Here is a 19,041-nt window from a genome sequence, read left to right as displayed (position 1 = left end):
CACCAATACATTGTCGAAAACCGCTCTGGCATAACGACCGGTCGAATTCTGTCTTACGCGTACCTAGGTACGTTGTGCCACGACAAAGCGGAAATACAGCCGGCTCTTATAACTTCAAAACTCTGATGAACGTGCCGTCGGCAGAATCTGCATTACGGAACAATCTCATGCCCATCATCAGCTGATCTCTGTAGATCTGGCTGGCCAGATTCGAAGACGGCACAGGTATCCGTTGAAGGTACGCAATAGCTCTCGCAACAGTCAAGTTATTTTTGACACCTCGATGGTCTTTACACATCGCCCAAGGCTGCTCAGTCAGTCGCGTGCCAGCCTCAACAACGTGGTCCCACAGAGAGACTACACGCCGAAGGTATTTCCAGAATGCCCAAACATTTGAATGGTACTGGCTCTGAAAGTCCAGTCTTGGAGGGCATGCTCCTTACGACTACTGTTTGAGCAGAATGCGTGGCAGCGCTCGGCTTCTCGTCTGGTATGGGGCCTGACGCCAGGTGTGAAGGGGGTTGACTCACTGAGTGTCACGGTGTACCTGAATGCAGGCTCCCCCTAGAGGGGCTTCATCGCAACTCGTATCGCGGCATCCTGGCCATGCACGCAATAATGCTGCCAAGCGACAGTTGAGTGGACTTAAGCCAAGGGGCTCCACCTGCTCTCACAATACTCCGCGCGGATGGACATGCGTTTTCCACACAAGGGCTGGGGAGCAGGTGGCCGGCCAAAGGCCGCCGAATTTCAGCTGCACGGTACAACGGCAGTGCTTTGCGCCAGGTGTTGGCTAACCTCTACAGTAGGTGCCTTGGGGCATGCCGTCCTCGGCATACAGCATGGGAGACCTTCAGGCTGTGTGCATCTTGTACGAAGTACGAGTACCCACGGACCCAGTGTGTCACTGTCATGCAGCTCCAACTGATCCTGGCTGATACTGTATTAAATGCAATGCGAGAACAGGTCTGCACAAAATCAGTTGGGCTCGCATCGGATCAGCACAAAACGGCTTTCTCCCCAGATGCAAGCCCACGCACGCCTCGGGTCGACGTCGAAGTTGCTTGCAATACTTGTCCTGGGTACCCTGTCCTGGTGAGCCACGGCCTCCACTGCACTTACCATGGTCCTTGTAACGGCCACGTGTGCTGCTGAGCTGGTTGATGCTTGATACAGAACGATTAGCGGTCTACGGTACCCAATACCTGTCGAAGGCATGTTCGTTAAACAACTCAGATGCCGCAAAATTATCACCAAGAGTTCGAGTACATGCACTCTTCTTCTTCCACGACTAGGCCGCGCCTCACGACTTCTGCGTTACGAATCCAGCGCGGCGTCCTGCAAGGCCCCCGCAACATTTTGGGGTTAAGACCAGAGCAGGTTTAGAATATCTCGTATTTAATGTCGCAGTGCGCCCCGAAACTAGTGAAAGCCACTCGAATCCTCACGGCTTGCGCTGTAGGCCAGTCCGAATACGTCCCCTGCTTGGCATTGTTCGCATAACCTACAGTATTCCTCCTAGCACCTCCTATTCTACTTTGTACGGAAACTTGCGGGGAATACATGACATTGGACGACTCAAACGTGAGTACGGAGTACCATACCCTGGTAACTGGGTAAGTGATTTCGTGTGTCATCCACCTCCACCCAATTCCACGCAGAAGTTGGAGCCTGAAGTCTGTATGCACATGTCTACACGAAAAAAAACTCCTGGAGGATGACATAAGGCCAAAACTTCTGCATGGGTCTCACGGTGGGAATGCTTTCCCCTTTGTCCCCAAGTTCACTGGGTCCCCTGCATGAGCTGGATAGCAGTGGCGTTCATTATGATGGCCCCCCCAAAATCCCCATCGATGTTTGGACCTTCCAATTTGGGCAATTGCTGTTCCATTGTGGTTTCGTTGGGAACGATCATCGATGCACCAGGAGTACTCGTACTGTAATGTGGACAGTTGCTATGGGCAAGCAATTCCCTGGTTGCGTCGCTCAGGCCTCGCAAATTCGAATCAATTTACCGGTGGCGCGCTGCAGGTCTGCATGTGATGATGGAAGGAGAGGTGCATCGTCGCTAGACCTTGTCGTGCATGAGGCTCCTCGAGTCTGGCGGAGCGGTCAGGGACGGGATCATATTTACCTAGGTAAGGCATTGCAGCACCTAGCTTCGACAGCGGATAGGGCACAACGAAGATTTTGACTACGCATATGGGCCCTGAACTGGAACACGACAACACAGGTCTGAGTACTACCTACTAAGCAGGTCGCTCGTTGGAACTGGTGGACCGCCATGCTGAGCAATTGATTATCGGCCGGGTTTTCGACGACGACGGACTCCCTGGACTCGAATGTCCTAGTTTGTCTGTGGCGCTGCATCCGCGTCCGCGACTGATTCGGATTCACCGCCGCTTTCATGTATGGCCGGGGTCATTGCGAGGTGCTCTGTGATCAAGCAGAACAAGACCTTCTTTCGCTACGTGTTCCTTCTTCAAAAGGGAGTTCGAATTTGTCAAAGTCTTCTGGGTCTTGACAGGTGGCAGGGGTCCGGCGCTTTCGGTCACCCAACGGGTTTTTTGAGACTTCAAGGCCATCTCAACATCCCCTGTACAAATATTCCGCGGCAGCGGCTGGCTAGTGTTTGAGTTGCACGCTCTTTGAACCGGCCAAGCGACTCTCTCCACGCCGATGGTCACAGTCACCACAATGCTGACTACCATGATGCTCTGCTACCTCAGTACTGAGTTATGTGAATATCATATCTGTGGGTGAATCCATCACATCAAAGCCCTTAGAGGTCTGGCACTACCTGCGTGGCTCAAAGTACTGAGCATGAACACGCAAACCAATCGTCCCTGATTTATCCAAAGTCATATGTTCTCCATGGACGCGACGATTCTGGATCTTAGACAAGGGGCGATTACTAAACAACTCTCGATCAGTTGTGCAGACGGTGTATTTGACGCCGGCTATGCCTCCCAACAGCCCATTACACAACCTTGCCAGGCATGGATGCTGAACGATCTGACAGATGTCTTGCACCGCTTCTAGAGTCCCAAATGCATCGAGCGTTTCCATGCACTGTATGCGCCACTACCTACTACCGTTCCGCATGACCAGCGTCATCGAAGGTAGGACTCTGTGCGGTTCTCTTCAACCTTCCCGCGGCCTTCGCCGCCGCCATTAGAAACCCTACTTGCACAAACACCTCCAACCGCCTTGCAAATTTCTCCCAACGTTCCTTCTTGCGCTGATGACCCACTCTCACTGTGCCCCTGAATCCGATTTGCCTGCGAGTTCAGAGTTCCGAACGGGCTCGGCAGGAGAGAAGACGACGTCTGCGAATAGAATCGCAGTGAGGTATTCAATGCTGTGCAACTCGGTGACACACTGGACAAGCAAAGACTTCTTGATATATGGTCAGAGGACTATCATGAGCGACTAATTGCCGTAAGAGCGAGCAAACTACACGTAAACACGGTTCTCTGATGTTTACCTGGGAGAGGGGCATATATGCCGGTTGTTCGTATCAGTTTTCTCTCAGGTTGAGTGGGACACAAAGCATCATTTGCCATGATTGAATCGACAAGCCTGTTCTTTCACCCCCTATTTGGGGGTCATGGTCACTCTCCCTGGTAGCAACCACACACATGTTTTCGGAGCACGTGTGGTGTATAAGCCCGTCCCAAAGCCTCGTCGGCTCCATATGGGAGGTCGTACAACGGCCTGGCAAGACGAAAGTCGGATTACTCTTCACTACGTATTCGTTGTGCTCGGCACCGAAACTATCAATAGTGGCACTTGATGTGCTTCCGCAGCACTTTTACAGCCGAGATCCTCAACCGGCCAAATGGATTCACAGGTATTGTAATCCCACCGACGCAATGCGAGATCAAAACCAACCCCCTTGAGATCCGCAGCGGATGAGTTCACCACATTTAGGCACTTCTTGACGAACGCCTTCCCCATGGGCCAGGAAGGTTGTGCCGCGTACACCTACTGTACGCTCTACGTTGAATAGATCACTCTATTCAGTCATGCTGAACTATCTGACATCCTGCTGTAAGCGTTCGAACTTTCCGTATGATTAGCAAAATGGTCTTCATTTGCTCGCCTCGGATCAGACAGCTGGAGGGACAGCTGCGACCCGACTGCAGCTTTCTGCAGATAGCGCATAGCCCTCCTAGAAGATCCCTATCGAATGATCTGAGCCGTTGCGCTACTCTTCTGGCCCCTGGTTTCGCACCACTGGGTGAAGAGACGGTTAATCCTCAATGCTCCTTGGAGATGACTGGATATGTGCGACAACGGTCAGCCGTATGTGAAGATCCGGAAGACCCTTTGCTTTCGGGTAGATATGGTGGCAGTGCCAGAGCCAGAAGCGCTGAGTCGATGGAATACCGTCCAACCCGTCTCAGGCTGATTGTCACTTCGCTGGCCAAACAGGTATTTTCCGATGAGCCTGATGTCATCTGTAGCAGGTTGCACAGGCATAAACAGTCCCTGCGCCACGGCAAGTAGACTTGAGGCCAATCCTAGTGGCCAAAAAAAACCTCTCTCCCGTGCGGTCAGGAATTGTCTCCTGGCTTGACCGAAACATCTTACTCATCCACCTGCGACTGCTTGTAGGAACAACCTCTCCCTCTTCATGAAAACCGAGCTCACCATTGTGACCGCCCCCGCCGCGATGGTCAGGATAAAAACACTGTTCATGGCTTTGATGATCGCCGCGACGGCCAGTTGTCTGACCGCGTCTGAGCTGTGTCGGAAGACGGCCGATTGCGTGCCCGCAACAGCACTGCGCAATTCAGACTCTGTGAATCCGTAGCCCGCAAGTGCCGACTGTAGATTATTGAAAGCCAGATTCTGGAAGACGCTGCCGGCAATAGTCAGCGATATGACTATGCTCCCGATCTGGGCCACGTTGATGAAACCAATTGCGGCAGCAATCTCTTCCGGCTTGACCTTTGCAGCTGCGATGGAGTACCCGCTCTGGTTGGCCGCTCCACAGCCGATAGCAAGGAGCACACTGTAACCGTATATCCGACTTGGTGAGGTTCCTGAGTCAATGGTATACATACACGCACCTCCAGCGGTCATGAATACGCCAGCAACAAAATACCAAGGCATGTAGTACCCAAGTTTTGGCAAGAACGCGCCGTTCAGCAACATGAATGTTATGGCGAGACAAACGAATGGCAGAAGTCGCACAGCCGCCATGATTGCGGAATCAGATCGGGCGAACTGGAAGAAGAGCGGGATGTAGTATGCGCCGATGAAGAGCGTGCAGCTGCAGGCCGAAGTTCCGATGAAGAGAAGGATGAGGCTCCTTCGCAAGAGAAAGTGGCCGGGGAAGAGCCGATGCTCCTTGGTCGTCAGGACCGTGAAGTATTGGCTGACGACGAAGCCAATCAGTGCTATGCCGAAGAACACGATCATAACGATGAATCGATAGTCGTCCCACGCCCACTGCGCCCCTCCGAACGTGAGGGCCATGGTGTACGTCGAATACACGGCTGCGATGAGAACCATGCCGACCCAATCGACGTTGCGGATTTTGCTGGCAAAGGTCTCCTTTGGCTTTGGCGAATTTGTGGGAAGGTAGAAGACCAGAAATGGGGCCATGACGGCAGCAAGCACAAGATTGATGTAGAACGACCACTAAGCGAACATGCATCAGTACAAGGCTGAAGGTTATACCCAAATCAGGATCGCTCGGTGCTTACTCTCCATGTCGCCGAAGAAACGGCAAAGCCGCCTCCGACCAAGGGTCCCAATATGCTGCCTAGGCCCCTGCTCAGAGGTGAGAAGAGGAGACAGTACGTATGTGGCATCTCAGCTTACCAAACAAGGCCGACTAGGGAATTGTAGAAGTTACGTTCCCTCAGCGTGGTAAACACGCCCAGGTAGTTCAGGACACCAAGGTACATTCCAGCACCACCAGCCCCTGCGATGACTCTGCCCACGATGAGGGCGTCCATGGTCGGCGCCCCACCGCACAGAGCAGAGCCGGCCTCGAACAGCACGATAGAAGCTAGCTTAACTGTCAGTTTTCGATCATTGGCTTGAGGCTGTCAAACCCCCAACAAACGGGTGGTTTGGGACAAAGGTCAGGAGGAGACTCACACAGGTACAAGGTTTTGAGTTCAAAGAGGCCGTAGGCATAACCCAGGGGTAGAATTATCGCGACAGAACCGAGAGGAAACCCGACACCGACCCAGGTTAGCTTTTCTATCTCTCCGAGTGACTTGACAATATTTGGCTGTACGTCTGCTGCTATAGTTGTGTCGAGTCCGTAGAGTAGCGCTGTCGTGTAGATCGAGAGACACGACACTACCCATTTCCACCCATGAATTGGCCGAACCTCGTGTACTTTATTATTTGCTTCAGGAGCATGCGGTTTGGGCATTGCCTCCAGGCCATGAGAGGATATCGTCTGGTTTTCCTGAACGGCCGTGAGTGTTGTCGAAGCGTCCTTTGACGGTGGGATAGAGTCGTGTGAGGCCATTTCGGCTGCTTTGGATTCCAATGGCATATTTGTTCAGGCAGTTTTCGTGGTGCTCTGGTTGTATGAGGTAGGCTGTACGAGGCTCGACCAGCCAATAATGACATGCTTGCGTAGGTACTTATAGCCGAAGTCTTTGATATTCTCGGATGGATCTTCTCGGACGGATTCTCGGATGGAGGACGCGGTCCATGGCAGGATTACTCAACTCTCATAATCTGCGGAAGAGTTAACAAATTTCCTCCGCGAGCAATGCCGCTTTGTACAAGTCCGCAGGGGGGAAAGATGGGACTCCTAAGGCAACGTTTACAATATCTCAACTCTCTCGCACACACCTCTCACCAGGGCAACTAAACGCTCTCCTCCTAATACACAGTAGTCTCCTGGAGCAGCGTTGCCTCATATTGTTGTCCCAAAAAGGCGAAACATCCTGTCATAGTCCGACTCATCGTGCACGGGGTTCTTGACACCTCGGACAGGCACACCATACTCTTTGATGAGACATTCGAATGGTTTGGCTTTTGGCCTGAGCGTCGACATAATCGAGGTGCCATCTTCTTCTTTCCTCTCCTGCAGATCTCCCCATAGATGGAAGAGCTTCTCTTTCAGCGTGGCGAGCTGTTGGGTGTTTTCTTTATCGCGCAAATTGCAGGCAGTCATATTCAGCAAAAAGTCGCCGTCAGTCGCGGCAACCAACACTTCCATTCGGCTGGGCTGTCCATTAATTCCTGCAGGCTGTCGAGCATCCTCAACTAACAGCACGAACCGCCACTCCCAGGCTAGCCTGTCTCCGGATAGCTGTGTCAGATCCATGCTAGAGAAGTCCTCCTCGTCCTCGTCATCCGACAAGAGGTCATAATCAGGATTCCGAGGGACAGCAAAGTCTGCGATATCATCGGGGTAGAAGTCCACCACACGCACATGTAGCTTGTATTTACAATTCTGAAAAGGGAGACGATAAGGCTTTCCCTGGAGAGATTTGCGAAGCAATATGTCTGGGTCGAGGATATCCGAAACGGACTTGCGAGGAACTTCGTACGCATTGCATCGGACGTTGGTGTTTAGCGCCCTAGCGCTTTTTTTTTCGGTCTGTAGCGTCAGAGCCTCATCATTGCTAGTCTCGGTTCTAGCCTTGTTCTTTTTCCGGTTTCGATTCTTCGTCTTCTTGTTCTTTTGAGCTCCCTCCGGCTCATTCACTTCTTCCGCCTTTCTCTTTTTTGCGATCTCAAGAGGAGACCAGTAGAACGGTTTCCCTTCAGCTTTTGCTTGTTGAGCATATTGATGCTTTCGCGAGATGAGGGCTTTCATCTGATGATCTTCTTTCGTTGGCTGGACCACTGTTATATTGACCCGTTCAGAGTTGTGCTGTTCGGTATGACAAACTCCTTCGAGTTTGGATTGGTTCTTGTCCATTTTTATATGAACATTACGAAGAAATACTAGAGAACCCGGCTTGATTTCCCTTCTGGCTACACCTGAATGAGGTGCCCAAAGTATGATGTCCATCGTCATTTGCCCCCAAGGCCCCGGCCACTGCTTCTCTGAGGAGTCTTTGATGTACCCATACTCGTCACCATCCAAGCCGGCCGTCTCCGTGCGATACTGTCGGTTGTAAAGAGCCTTGTGTGTAGTGTAGTCGGTCACTTGGAGGTGGGTTTCTTCGTAATTCTCGTTGAAGTGAAATTTGCGAACTTCTCCGAGGATATCAGCAAACTTGTGCGGGAAGACATCTTTGATCAAACGAAACTTCCCGGGAATATTCGAAATTTGGCCGCCGTCGTGCTCCACGTTAGTCTGGATTGGAGTGCCAGTTGTAGTAGGCAGATTACCCCAGCTCAGGGGATCTTCGCTTGCAGCAATGTACCTTGCATACTTGATCTCGGCCACATTTGGAGCAGTGTTTTGTGGGAATGGTATTCCGGTGCCACTTGTGGACCAGTGAGCTTTCGTCTTAACATCTTCCGGAGTGACTATGTCTCGGACTTGCCCAAAAGGAAGAACGAGCCAAATGCTCGAGGCGTTTGAAACCCCAAGGCCCGCCCCTCCGGTTTTGATAGTCTTGATGTTACGCAGTATAACAACGTCACCCTGATGCTGGATCTTAGGCAGTTTGGCTAAAGTCTTGTTGAAGAAACGGAACTTCATTCCATTCCTGTCTGTCCACCAAGGATCATGTAATGTGAAAGTTAGCATGTAGTCGCCTGTCCTTGTCTGCGTGGGAGCGAAGAAGTCGATACAGACACCAACGACATTGTATGTTTGATCGGTGCCTAACTTGTTTAAGGCCTCGGTCAAGGAAATGAAATGTGGAGGGATTGGCACGGGCTCTACCTCCATCTTTGTGTCTGACGCTGTCGCCGTCGTACAGTTCCCTGCGTCAAGTCGCTCCGACGCTCGCGTAGTTGCAACATAGGCGGATAGAGTTGTATATCCTGCAAGAGTATAGATGGGGCTAGAGGCGATCGAGACGTACTTTCAGGGAAGAGTCTGGCTGTCTCCGTTCGAAGAGACGAGATGATGGAAGCCTGATGAATTGACGCGAGGAGTCGTCCCACCACGACGCGACGGCCGGGGAACGCGGTGTCACGTGCCCGCTAGCAGCCGCCAAGGCCGGTCTAGTGGAATCTGAATATGAGCAAGTGGCATGTCCCAAAAACAGCCACTGCGTGCGTCTTTGCGTTGTGACTTGCATCTTCAAGTAATTTGCCCACTACCCGCACTGGGCGCATTCTCATCACTGTCATTCTCCATACAAACAAATTCTGTCGACTTTCTATTTGTTTGTCCTTATCCGCAACGCTCGAGGCAAACTTGTATTTAACAAGGCTGTGAACCGCCAACCGATCTTGTGCCTATCCCTGAGACGTCATTCATCATGGCCGAACGCTACATTCCCGAACATCGCCGCACCCAGTTCAAGGCAAAGGGTAGTTTCAAGCCTGACGAACTTCGACGACGACGTGAGGAGCAGCAGGTTGAAATCCGTCGTCAGAAGAGAGAGGAAAACTTGGCTAAGCGAAGAGGCGTCCAACGTGGAAATGGAGAAATCGGCATCGGCGGGCTCGCTGATCAAGACAGTGATGACGAGGCTGGCAACATTGAGAGTGAGGTATGATTTGCAATCAACATCGTGCCTATCCGTGCTAAAACCATAATCCGCAGCTGAGCACAGAACTGCCTGAAATGGTACGGGGAGTCTTCTCCGACCAGATCGATCTTCAAATCCAAGCGACCACAAAATTTCGGAAACTCCTGTCTAAAGAACGAAACCCTCCCATCGAAAAGGTCATTGAAACCGGGGTCGTCAGTCGATTTGTCGAATTCCTCCGCTCTCCTCATACCCTCGTGCAATTCGAAGCCGCGTGGGCCCTGACCAACATTGCCTCTGGCTCTGCGGCCCAGACTCAGGTCGTGATAGAAGCGGGGGCCGTACCAATCTTTGTTGAACTTTTAAGCAGCCCTGAGCCAGATGTTCGGGAACAGGCGGTGTGGGCGCTCGGCAACATCGCTGGTGACAGCCCTGCGTGCCGCGACTATGTTCTTAGCCAGGGTGCCCTTAAGCCTCTGCTCAACCTCATCGCCGATGGCCGCAAATTGAGCATGCTCCGAAATGCCACATGGACTTTGAGCAACTTTTGTCGTGGCAAGACGCCCCAACCCGACTGGAATACTGTATGTTCTTGAACATTGCTTTCGAGGTATTTTTCACTGACTCTGTCACAGATTCAGCCCGCGCTTCCCGTTTTGTCCAAGCTTGTTTACATGCTTGACGACGAAGTCCTCATTGATGCTTGCTGGGCTATTTCCTACCTTTCTGATGGTTCCAACGACAAAATCCAGGCCGTCATCGAAGCCGGTATTCCCCGAAGACTTGTCGAACTCCTCATGCATGCCTCGACCTCGGTCCAAACACCAGCACTTCGATCTGTTGGTAACATTGTCACTGGTGACGATGTACAGACACAAGTCATAATCAACTGCGGTGCTCTCCCTGCGCTTCTGTCACTATTGAGCTCGCAAAAAGATGGTATCCGCAAGGAGGCTTGCTGGACAATCTCGAACATCACAGCAGGAAATTCCACCCAGATTCAATCCGTCATTGATGCCGGTATCATTCCTCCTCTAATCCACCTGCTCTCCAATGGAGACTTCAAGACTCGAAAGGAGGCTTGCTGGGCCATCTCCAATGCAACATCGGGAGGTCTGCAGAAGCCGGAGCAGATTAGATACCTGGTTACACAAGGCTGCATCAAGCCCCTCTGTGACTTACTTGCTTGTCCGGATAATAAGATCATCCAGGTCGCTCTGGACGGGCTGGAGAACATCCTCAAGGTCGGAGAAATGGACAAGGAATCCGCAGACCAGAGAGCCCCCGAAGCACAAGTCAACCGATATGCATTGTTCATCGAAGAGGCCGGCGGGATGGAGAAGATCCACGATTGCCAAAACAATGCCAACGAAGAAATCTACATGAAGGCTTACAATATCATAGAACGATATTTCTCAGACGAAGAGGATGCCGGCGCTGATATTGAAGAACTTGCTCCTCAGGCCAACGCCTCGGGTTTCACGCTTAGCTCTAACCAGCCTCAAGGCCAATTCAACTTCGCCAACGGCAATGAAGCGATGGACATGTAAACGACAACTTGCTTCAGGCATTTGAAGTTCTCAGACTCCGGATAATCTCGAAAAATCCGTTTCCCCAGCAAGAGCTTTTTGTCCTCTTGTGACAATATGTTCAAACCTCTCCCCCAATCTCGGATCAACCCTTCGAACCCTCTAGCACCCATCGGTACCACGACCAGCTGGAACGTGACGACGAAGTTTGCGTCAGATTGACCATCCGCTTTAACGTTTCCAACCCTTTCGGACACCAGGCTCCCCCGTTCCTTGACATTCGGTACGATTGCAAAATTCATTCACGGCCACAGATGCACCATCATGTATACCCCTTCAAGACACTCGATCTAGCACCCGGCACCCTGACACAGCATGCGATAGAACGCCGTTTCACCCTGGCGCAAGTTTCCCCCGGCTTTTTATGCTCAGTATGGAGACAAAGGAGGGAAGGAACGAAGAGCAGAAGAGAATGGATAATCTACAGAAGGAGATTAGTTCAATGAACAAGGCTTTTCCTTTTACTCTTTTGCCAGCAACGATACGAGGTGCCTTCCCGTATCATTACGCCGAATTTTCTAGTCCCAATGAAAGCGAAGTAAAAAAAAATGAACAGGCCACATACCTCCCCTCTTGCATCGTGAATACCTTGTCTTAAGGAGTCTCCTCCTCTTCGTCCTCCTCCTTCATCTTGTCCCTCTCGTGTCTCATGATCTTGCGAGCGGAGTGTTTCTGCACGTCGCTCTTTTGACCCCGAGTTTGGTTAAGTTGTGTTCTGTGCCGCCTTTTCTCCAAGAAACATGGGTCTGATTTCTAGACGAGAACCGCGGACCAGTGTCAGGGTCAGGGTTCGGGTCGGCACTTGGGGCCCTCATCTATCTGACCTGGCCACATGAGGAGAGAGTCTTGGACTTTGGTAGGTCTGGCTGAGGTCAAGGGGACTGATTGTCCACGCGAGCGGAAGTAGCATGGCCTCTGCTCTAACTTCCTGTCATCCGAGATACGCCGAATGACTAGGTAGGTAGATAGGTCTGTCTACCTCGTGTGCCTGGGGTATGTTGGGCACATTATCTTATTTTTATCGAGGTATCTCGGATACATTATCTACTGCCTTATCTACCTCTGATATACGGAGTATGTCTATCTTCACTTATCTTCAGTGTATTGTCTATCTCACCTAGCCCAGATACATCATCTACCAAAGTTAGTTATTTATCTCCCAGGTTAGTCACTTATCTCAGATAGAGTAGAATCTCAGGTACGTTACCTCAGGTACTTCACCTGCCTCGGGCACGTTGCCTACCTGATGTAAGCCCAGAGACTCGTAGGTGCGAGTACCTAGGCAAGGTACCCAAGGTAACCAGGAACCTCGTACTCGTATTCGTACTCGTACGGAAATCCTACCCTACCCTTACCTACGAGGTCCCGAAAGGTGAAATGGGGATCCCGGATGACGACGATGACGGTAATGATGACAATGCTATGAGGTATGGGAACGAGGAGGAGACTCTTGGTCTCTCTTGGTTCCTCCCTCCGCAGCTCGCTCTCCTCTACCCGTGTCTCCGCACGCATGCGAGGAGGAGCACAGGCGAAGAGGAGGAGGTGAGGTAGGATTTTCTCTGGTTTAGGTATGAGTTCTGACGGCAGTTGATGGAATGGCATTCGTTGCACGAGTAGCTGGTGAGGAGACGTTACCCCGGAGTGACCAGGATGAGTTTATGCATGGGAACCTGCATTCATGGCGAGCATTTACTTATACTGACTTGACCCGGTACAGTCATCTCAAAGACTCTCTTACCTTGTTTTACTTCCGTCGTGGTATATAGTACATGTTTACTGTACTCTTGCTTACCTGAACCTGAACCTACTCACCTCTCGACTGCCCGTCCCTCCTGTAGCTAGCACGTTGCTTTGCACATAACCAAAGAACCAACCCTCTCGGAGCCCGCGGCACCTCCAACAACTCTTGTCATCGTCGATAGGATCGAGTAAAAGGTTTCCGGCCGTTAAAACCAACCATGTCGTCCACGCAGACTATGAAAGCGGTCAACTACCAGGGACCGTTCAGCGTCAAGGTCGAGGATGTGCCCAAGGCGAAGATCGAGCATCCCGATGATGTCGTTGTCAAGATTACAACCACCGCAATCTGCGGGTCGGACTTGCACATGTACGAAGGACGCACTAGTGCCAAGCCCGGTATCACTTTCGGTATGTTTTCATGCTCGTGGACCGCAAAGACCTCTCGAAGTCGGCGCTGATGGACAAAAGGTCACGAGAACATGGGCATCGTCGAGGAAGTTGGCCCCGGCGTGACGACGCTGCATAAGGGAGACAGGGTTGTATTGCCGTTCAACGTCGCCGACGGACGCTGCCGCAATTGCGAAGAAGGCAAGACCGGCTTCTGCGAGGGAGTCAACCCGGGCTTCAGTGGCGGCGCGTACGGATACGTGGCCATGGGTCCTTATCGAGGTACGTTCTGACCTCACTCACTGACGTACTTCCTGTTCATTCGAGATCGACGCCGTTGCTGATTGGGATACGGGGACGGCAGGTGGCCAAGCTCAATATCTCCGCGTCCCATTCGCAGATTTCAATGCCTTGAAGCTCCCACCAGGCAAGGAGCACGAGAGCGATTTCATCCTCGTGGCAGATGTATTCCCGACGGGCTGGCATGGAGTCACTATCAGCGGGTTCAAGCCAGGCGAGACCATTGCCGTATGGGGCGCGGGCCCCGTTGGGCTCATGGCGGCGTATTCTGCTGTTCTTCGTGGGGCGAGTAAAGTGTTCTCCGTGGACCGGGTACCAGAGCGCCTCGCCGCCGCGAAGAAGATCGGATGCATCCCGATTGACTTCAGCAAGGGCGACGCAGCCGACCAGATTATTGAGCAAAATGGTGGCATGGTCGATCGGACGGTGGACGCCGTTGGGTATCAGGCTATCGACACCGGGGGAAAGGAACGACCCAACATCGTTTTGGAGGACATGATCAAGGCTACAAGACCGTGTGGCGGATTGGGTATTCCTGGTAGGTTTGACATCTGAGATGGGCTGCGCAGCATGAGCCTAACGAGACCATAGGCTTGTATGTGCCTACCGATCCTGGTGCGCCGGATGAGGCAAGCGGCAAAGGCATGCTTAGTTTGAGCTTCGGCAAGCTGTTTGAAAAGGTACGTTATGGATTCATCAACGCAGAGGACAAGGTGAGGCTGACAAGACGACAGGGCCTTTCCCTGGCCACAGGCCAGTGCAATGTCAAGCAGTACAACCGGTATTTGAGGGACCTCATTATTTCGGGTAAGGCGAAGCCTTCGTTTGTGGTCAGCCATGAAATTGGAATCGAGGATGCCGAGACAGCATATGAGAAGTTCGACAAGAGGATTGACGGATACACGAAGGTGTTGATCCACCCTAACGGACCATTGTGAAATGATTTAGGAGCTGGATGTGGATGTGGATGTGGAGGAAAGCCGGGTCCCTTCAGACTGGTAATTGCTGATTCGAGGCATCAAATGACTGTCAGTAGCTCGTCCTCCCAAACTCATCTCAGATTCTTTGTCCAACCTTTTGCTTAGTAGCACTAGTTTATCTGAGGTAGATGAACACACGCAGCCAACGTGCCCACCTGTCACTAGCGGCTTACTGCAGTTGGTGAACAGTTGGACTTGCGTAGGAGATGGGGATAGTGCAGTGTATTCGAGGATGCTGCAAGGAAGTTGGAAAATTGAGCGAAAATTGCTTTATCCAGGTGTGTCGTTGCGTGCTCTTCCTATAATATTAGCTCATTGGGTCTAACTTCACACTACGGCCGACGTCTGATATTGTGTCGTGTCTTCCCAACGCCCAAACAACCCCGATGTTGTGAATATGGCGAAATTCTCCTTTTTCATTCCCGTTTGGCGACCTCGGCGTGGACGCGGCAAGTCGGGCTTCTTGAGTCTCGCAATCGCGAAAGAACGCGGTGTAAACATCATCGGCATGAGGCAAATTGCTCCGCAACCGAGATGCGCTTGCTAGCGGAGGGTACAATTGCAGTGTGTCATCACATTTCACCGTGGTGGATCCCCGTCTGTGTAGATATTGTAGAGGTCATCAGGTCTCGATCATGCATGCGTGATGAAGATCTCAGTGGAAGATCTTGTCCCATATCATACCTATTCGAGGCCCTTAAGTAAGCACGAGTATTCCGTCTCAGCTCCCATTCGTCCCTGAATTCTTCCAGGCACGTCGAGAAGCCAAGAGATCATCGAGCAGCCCAACATCTCCAACAATTGCTCTTGACCAGCCAATGAGATACACGTGTAAGGAGGAATCGAAGCGATTCGCAGGAACAAGCTTCTGCGACTTTGAAGCTTGAAGGCTTCAGCATCGATGTGTGTCCTAGAGTCCAGAATTGGGTTGCGACGAAGCGCCACATCGATGGTTTCGAGCTCAAGCCCAGCAAAAGCTTGTGGTCATGCGCTGCAAAGGGTCTCTTTTATTAGTCTACCCAAGGACGAATTGTTGGAGACGGAGCATCCACGGGCGCAGAGTCAAAGCTCTCACAGAACACCGGAATTGCCCGTGCATTCGACACTATTTTGCCAGACTTTGAGGGCTAGACTTTAGGGCGACGCAGAAGGCTCAGCTAGTTCCGAGATGGTCGGAGTAGCTCGACTATCTGGCTCGGTCAGCCGGTGCAGTCAAACACCTAACTTAGGATGGAACCTTCAGCCAGGTAGATGTGAAAAGATTCGGTGAGGATGATTCCATACGTCGCCCAGGAACGTGAAAAGCGTTGCGCGTCGCAGGCCAAAAAAAGATGCAAAGCGTTCGAAAGTTTTTGTCTTTGCTCCGTACGAGTCGATTGAGTTCGGTGGTTGTGGTCGTAACTCAAGGTTCTAGAGCGCGGAGAGGAACCTCGAGCCCTCCCAGCACTCGTTGCGATAATTTTCCAGGGCCCCGGTTGAACTATTCGGGTATGAATCCCTCCACTAGTCACCTAACAAGCCTTTGCCCATGCGACGTACGGAGTATACTGGCGAAAGTAAGCCATGGCGAGAACGCAATTCGCAGAAGCAGCAGGGGTGTTTGGTAAGAGACGCCCACATGTGGACGCTCCCTGGCAGACAGAGGACTGTCAGCCCAAGGCACTTTTAGTTAGGCAAAGCCATTCAGCGAGTGAGGGACGGAGAGTGTGATGAGAGTGTGGGTGGCATCATAAGCTATAACTATTGTACAAGTTTGACTGAGAACCCCCCGTGGCAGAAATACATAAGGTGTTGTGCCAGGCAATCATTCCTCTACAGGGTCAATAGTGGCCAAATGGTCAGAAGCATCCCGACGCACACACATTGTCCTTGACCTGGCCGTACGGTACAGTGTACGACAGCCTATTCATAGCTGTTCACCTACGACCGTCACCGCCACCGCCATCCTCTCCTCAGTTCTACCGCCGACATCGCATACACAACACAAGTACCATTACCAAGACGAGGAACAGAACCCACGATACCCTGCCGCTGGGCGATCCGACCACTGGCCTGGGCAGTCCTAATCGATAGAAACTATACGACTAGGTTAGCCTATCGCCCTCGCATTATCAATCCAGGGCCACCCAGGGCCTCGGCTGCACGATCTGGCCAGTGGCACCATTCCCGTCGATTCACGCCATTCAGCCCACGCCCTCCTTGTCCCACCCCTGCCTAGATCCTTAAGTAATCGAAGACACCCCTCCCAATCGCCGTCTGCTGGACGCTCTTTTCAGCCTGGGGGCGCACCTGACAATGCCTCAATTTTCTCCCGCAGGCTGTCGGGCGTTTCACGGTGCGCAGAGCACACTTCTGCATCACGAGCCATCGACCGAGGGAGAGCGTGTTCCTTTCTTAACGCAGGATCAGCCTTTCATCGCCGGGTCAGACCTGGAAAATGGAGCATCTCCAGACCCATCTGCCGTTGGATCCGACAATACCGACAAGTCTCCAGTAATCACCGTCACTTCTCTTCCTGCATTTTACACCGCCGACGACCACATTAGCAGCCCGGTTCCTCCTAGATGGCGGTGGACAGGAAGAATACCTTTATTAAGTGCGTGTGTTGGCCGGGGTTACTTTGCCAGATCTCAGGCTCCTCTCAGTGAGAAGCCTTCACCAAGAAAGCCGTTGAAAATAGTCTTGCGTTTGCTGGCCTACGCACTCATGTTACTGTAAGCAATCTCCTGCCCCTGCGCGCAAGCTGCCATTCTGATCCAAGTTTACAGTGGTTTGGTGGAATTCATCACGCTAGCTTGTGGCGTTTTCTTTTCGTTCTTTCCCTCCGAAGGTTTGGACAACCATGGTAAATTGGAGTCAAGCATCGATGTTTCGCCTGCACTGCTTCAGTGGCCTACCGACTTCTCGGCAGACGTCCATGCGGTTGCCTGCCACTCACACAATGACTACTGGCGAAAGGAGCCTCTCTTCTCAGCCCTGAGGGCTGGGTGCACTGGCGTCGAGGCTGATGTCTGGCTCTACAATGAGGAACTATATGTAGGACACACCACTGCCTCTCTGACCCCCCAGCGAACTCTGCGCAGCCTCTACATTGATCCATTGGTGAGGATCTTGGATCAACAGAACCCCACTACTTCTTTTCATCCTTCAGCAGACACTCCTCGAGGAGGGGTGTTTGACACGAATCCTGCACAGACTCTTGTCCTCCTCATCGACTTCAAGAACGACGGAAAGGCAACGTGGCCGTATGTCTATGAACAGCTCGCTCCTCTCCGACAAAAGGGCTATCTCACTCATTTCAACGGCACCAAGACCATAGAAGGACCCATAACTGTCGTGGTTACTGGAAACGCACCCTACATGAATGTAGTCGCAAGCCCAGACTATCGAGATATGTTTTTCGACGCACCATTGGACATTTTCGAGCAGCTCGACCCAGGCACTCCGGCGATAAAACACCCACGTTTAACTGCCGAAGACCTTCAGTCCCCGACTAAACGTGACACCCCTGATCAGGGCCAAGGCCGATCAGGCGCTGCCCCAGAGAACGCTGCCATTTACGCCCCTGCAAACTCGTACTATGCCTCCGTGTCCTTCCAGAACAGTATTGGCTACCCATGGCAAGGCAAGCTATCCTCGAAACAAATCAACAAAATTCGCAAGCAGATCGCAGGTGCACACAATCGAGGCCTGAAAGTAAGGTATTGGGGCGTACCAAACTGGCCTAGGGGGATGAGAAACTACCTGTGGCGGGTTCTTTATCAAGAGGGGATTGATTATCTGAATGTCGATGACCTGCGTGCCGCCACTCAAGGCAACTGGAACTGGGACAAAAAGCCGTCCTGGTTCAGCGGACCCTGGAGGTTCTGGTCAAGCTAGGACCATCCATTCAGTTGAAAAGCTTTTTACGCAGGGAATTGACGTTATGATTTGCAATGATATACACAAAGCGACGTTGTTTTACGAGAGATCTAAACGGAGTCTGGATGAGCACTCTGGCTGAGAGAAATGAAGAAATACCTGCATCGAAGAGAAAGACCTGCAGAAATTCTTGGTTACGCAGTATTGGCATAAAGCAAGGCGTTCAGACGCATACATACGGAATATTGATACCCTCAGGCTTCACCTCGGAGCCTCAATACGACGAAACATGTCTCTCTGATGCTCATCCTTATCTCACTGTTACTACCTTGCTCTTTTTCTCCATGAAGCTCGTAGAGGTGAATTGGCCGAGGAGTGATTGCCTCGCCAGTGACTACAGATACCTGTAACCTGGAGCAGCTTGCCTTGGGCATTGGCGGCGAGGCTGAAGTCCAGCCTTGCACGAATGCCAAGACAAAGGCGGTGACTGCCTCGCGACGGGCAGCGAGGGCTTCTATAAATCGTCCCATCCTCGTCCCAACTCTTTCTCCTCTCTCGAGTTTCGGCCACAAAGTGCCGGCCCTCCCACCTTGCAGGGTA

The 19,041-nt window shown here is 51.9% G+C and overlaps 5 protein-coding genes across 5 annotated transcripts; 3 read left to right on the top strand and 2 right to left on the bottom strand.

The window, feature by feature from the left end:
- Nucleotides 1–4,596: 4,596 nt before the first annotated feature.
- On the bottom strand, nt 4,597–6,499 carry PV08_09224 (uncharacterized protein; the record flags this gene model as incomplete). Its single annotated transcript, XM_016383544.1, has 4 exons — nt 4,597–5,652; nt 5,718–5,784; nt 5,836–6,025; nt 6,118–6,499. 4 exons carry the CDS (start codon nt 6,497–6,499, stop codon nt 4,597–4,599), a joined length of 1,695 nt encoding a protein of 564 aa, XP_016232167.1.
- A 396-nt stretch (nt 6,500–6,895) lies between these two features.
- On the bottom strand, nt 6,896–8,833 carry PV08_09223 (uncharacterized protein; the record flags this gene model as incomplete). Its single annotated transcript, XM_016383543.1, has 1 exon — nt 6,896–8,833. The coding sequence occupies one exon, from the start codon at nt 8,831–8,833 to the stop codon at nt 6,896–6,898; it is 1,938 nt and encodes a 645-aa protein (XP_016232166.1).
- Nucleotides 8,834–9,371: 538 nt separating this feature from the next.
- PV08_09222 (uncharacterized protein) lies at nt 9,372–11,134 on the top strand (the record flags this gene model as incomplete). The annotated part of the gene is made up of 3 exons (XM_016383542.1): nt 9,372–9,605; nt 9,659–10,168; nt 10,220–11,134. 3 exons carry the CDS (start codon nt 9,372–9,374, stop codon nt 11,132–11,134), a joined length of 1,659 nt encoding a protein of 552 aa, XP_016232165.1.
- A 1,997-nt stretch (nt 11,135–13,131) lies between these two features.
- Nucleotides 13,132–14,538, top strand: PV08_09221 (uncharacterized protein; the record flags this gene model as incomplete). The annotated part of the gene is made up of 5 exons (XM_016383541.1): nt 13,132–13,321; nt 13,382–13,582; nt 13,665–14,138; nt 14,192–14,280; nt 14,335–14,538. The coding sequence occupies 5 exons, from the start codon at nt 13,132–13,134 to the stop codon at nt 14,536–14,538; spliced, it is 1,158 nt and encodes a 385-aa protein (XP_016232164.1).
- A 2,337-nt stretch (nt 14,539–16,875) lies between these two features.
- On the top strand, nt 16,876–18,459 carry PV08_09220 (uncharacterized protein; the record flags this gene model as incomplete). Its single annotated transcript, XM_016383540.1, has 2 exons — nt 16,876–17,294; nt 17,349–18,459. The coding sequence occupies 2 exons, from the start codon at nt 16,876–16,878 to the stop codon at nt 18,457–18,459; spliced, it is 1,530 nt and encodes a 509-aa protein (XP_016232163.1).
- Between the last annotated feature and the right edge of the window lie 582 nt (nt 18,460–19,041).

The sequence above is a fragment of the Exophiala spinifera genome (genome assembly GCF_000836115.1).
Source record: "Exophiala spinifera strain CBS 89968 unplaced genomic scaffold supercont1.7, whole genome shotgun sequence".
Classification (NCBI taxonomy): Eukaryota; Fungi; Ascomycota; class Eurotiomycetes; order Chaetothyriales; family Herpotrichiellaceae; genus Exophiala; species Exophiala spinifera.
This window is presented reverse-complemented; position numbering and strand designations above follow the sequence as displayed.